This window comes from Penaeus monodon, chromosome 25, assembly GCF_015228065.2.
Source record: "Penaeus monodon isolate SGIC_2016 chromosome 25, NSTDA_Pmon_1, whole genome shotgun sequence".
NCBI classification, from domain to species: Eukaryota; Metazoa; Arthropoda; class Malacostraca; order Decapoda; family Penaeidae; genus Penaeus; species Penaeus monodon.
In genome coordinates, this window is record NC_051410.1 from 38,956,748 (window position 1) to 38,958,988 (window position 2,241).

Below are 2,241 nucleotides of genomic sequence, written 5' to 3' on the forward strand. Positions count from 1 at the left end.
TAAAAGAGAGAGAGAGAGTGTGTAACATAGACAATTAACCATCCAGTGAAATTACCAATCAAGTATTGATCATCATTTTCAAATCATACAAGTAAATTATCTTACCATCTCTCAACATGTAAACTGTTGAATAAAATACGGGCAGATCTGCGCGTCAAAAGTTTAAAGCCGCACTGTGTGTCTCGAACTCCACGCACTGCAAACAGCCACACCAGAAAGTGGAAACCATACATCAAAAGGGTTCTGAAAAATGTTCTTGTAGCAACAGATTCCTCTTCTAAATGAGCTCTTGATCCACATGATACAGCAAGAGCCTCGCTTATTGTCTTCTCATCTGTTAATAAAAAATCATACTTTAGCTAAATGGGAATTACATTATATACCGAGCAATTAAAGCAGCAATTACTACATGTACTCTCACATGTTCTTAGGAAACTATTGGCTATACAAAGTGCAGGACACTTAAAGTCTGACTAAGAAAAAAGCTAGATAACTAAGCAAACACTGATCATATTTGAATCTGTAATATTATTGTGACAGTAAATCATTGATGGCATGTAAAAACTAACATACCATCAATGAAAACAAGAAAACCTTATGCTTACCAGCACAAATATTCTTCAGACTAGCTTCCACTTTATCCAAATCCGAGAACGTGGTTGCGCCATCAGCATCAGCAAAAAGAAGCATTTCCCCCCTAGACCTAAACATGCCCTGCAATGAAACATTTTTTTACTAAATTATCATAAGACATATATCAAACACACTAAGAAAAATAAAGCACTTATAAAATCAACAGGTTTAGTACACATTAAATGACTTTTATCATATGACAAGCAGTGTAAAAAAAGAGTATCTCACCATCCTCACAGCTCCACCCTTGCCTCTGTTCTTGGCCAAGGTCAGAACCCTTACTTTGTCTGTGCCATACTTCTTCCCATACCCCAAGCCAACCTGTGTGGTCTTATCCCTACTTCCATCATCTACAATGATCACTTCATAGGTAAAGCTGCTATCAGTCTTTGCTCTTTTTTCTAAGTACTCTAGACATTCGTCCATCATAATTGGTACTGTAAGCAAGTAAAAAAGATTTAATAATTACAAATGTGTAGTATTTTTTTTTATCGCATCAACAAAAACAAAATCACTCATTTCAGTATATCCAACTTATATTAGCCAAACTTCACACAAATATGTGGTACATGTACATTAATACTTACATCTAGCTTCCTCATTGTATGCTGGCACAACCACAGATAAGGACTTAGTTGGTTGATCCTTTATTGATGGGAAATCAAATTTCTCTCCTGTTCCTGAATCTACAAATTGCTTTTCACTCTCATATGCTTTTATAGTTGGATACATTTCACTGTTGATATAGACTATAACACAGACCTGAAAGTTAAATGCATAATGGAGATTTCTATGGAAAATACTGGTGTGTATCTATATATAAACAATATTTCATCAAATGAGAAATGAGCCTTGAATCAAAACATAACACATAATATGTAAATATAATGGTTGTTCACCATTTTGTACTTACGGCAATAAATGCGGCCATAACAAGTGCCACTAGGTATACGAGAAGAATTAAGATGTCCATTTTTCTCTAGCTGTCTTTTTCTGGAAGAAATACATCATTAGGTATTCTTCTAAAAGATTAATCTTTCAAGATTATTCAATATATTCCCAAAAAAAAAATTTTGAGTTCTAAATAAGTTGGAACAATTAGGATCTTCCTTCTATAATGTACAGTACCTTCTTGCTTTTTAAACAATAGCGAATAAGAATCTAACTAATACTAAAACTGTTAGTAATTATCATTTGAGGTATTCTCTCATTTCAGCGAAGATGGATACCATGTATTCATGAATGGGCAAAGGTGGGACTAAATTTGGAACTGTACTTATATGTGCTATGAAGAAATCAGTTTAAATCCTAGTTTTTTCTTTACTTTCACTGAAAAATTATTGTTGGCATATCCATAATCAACACCAATGGAGGCCAAAACACTGTTCCTGATTTTATGACTGTGTGAGTGGCCCAGTGTGTTATAATTGTTTCCCAGCAATAATATATGGTTACAACTACCTTTTCATGATTATTCCTCTCTATTTGACTTATTCATTCATTCATTCTCTAGTCTCTCTCTTTTCATCTCCTTCTATCACTCATATTTACTGTAATCATTTCTTCTTTCTCTTTCCCCCTTTTATCCACTGTTGGTTCATTTGAATC

At 34.0% G+C, this 2,241-nt stretch overlaps 1 protein-coding gene across 1 annotated transcript in view; it reads right to left on the bottom strand.

Moving 5' to 3' along the window:
• Positions 1 to 2,241, bottom strand: part of LOC119589240 (dolichyl-phosphate beta-glucosyltransferase-like) — a 6,644-nt gene that overhangs the window by 2,103 nt on the left and 2,300 nt on the right. The window contains exons 2-6 of the mRNA XM_037937852.1: positions 1,547 to 1,626; positions 1,221 to 1,395; positions 862 to 1,070; positions 606 to 714; positions 106 to 334 (exon numbers count right to left, since the gene is read on the bottom strand). Coding sequence (XP_037793780.1) covers positions 106 to 334; positions 606 to 714; positions 862 to 1,070; positions 1,221 to 1,395; positions 1,547 to 1,606 — 782 coding nt within the window. The 5' untranslated portion in view covers positions 1,607 to 1,626. The remainder of the gene's footprint in view (positions 1 to 105; positions 335 to 605; positions 715 to 861; positions 1,071 to 1,220; positions 1,396 to 1,546; positions 1,627 to 2,241) is intronic.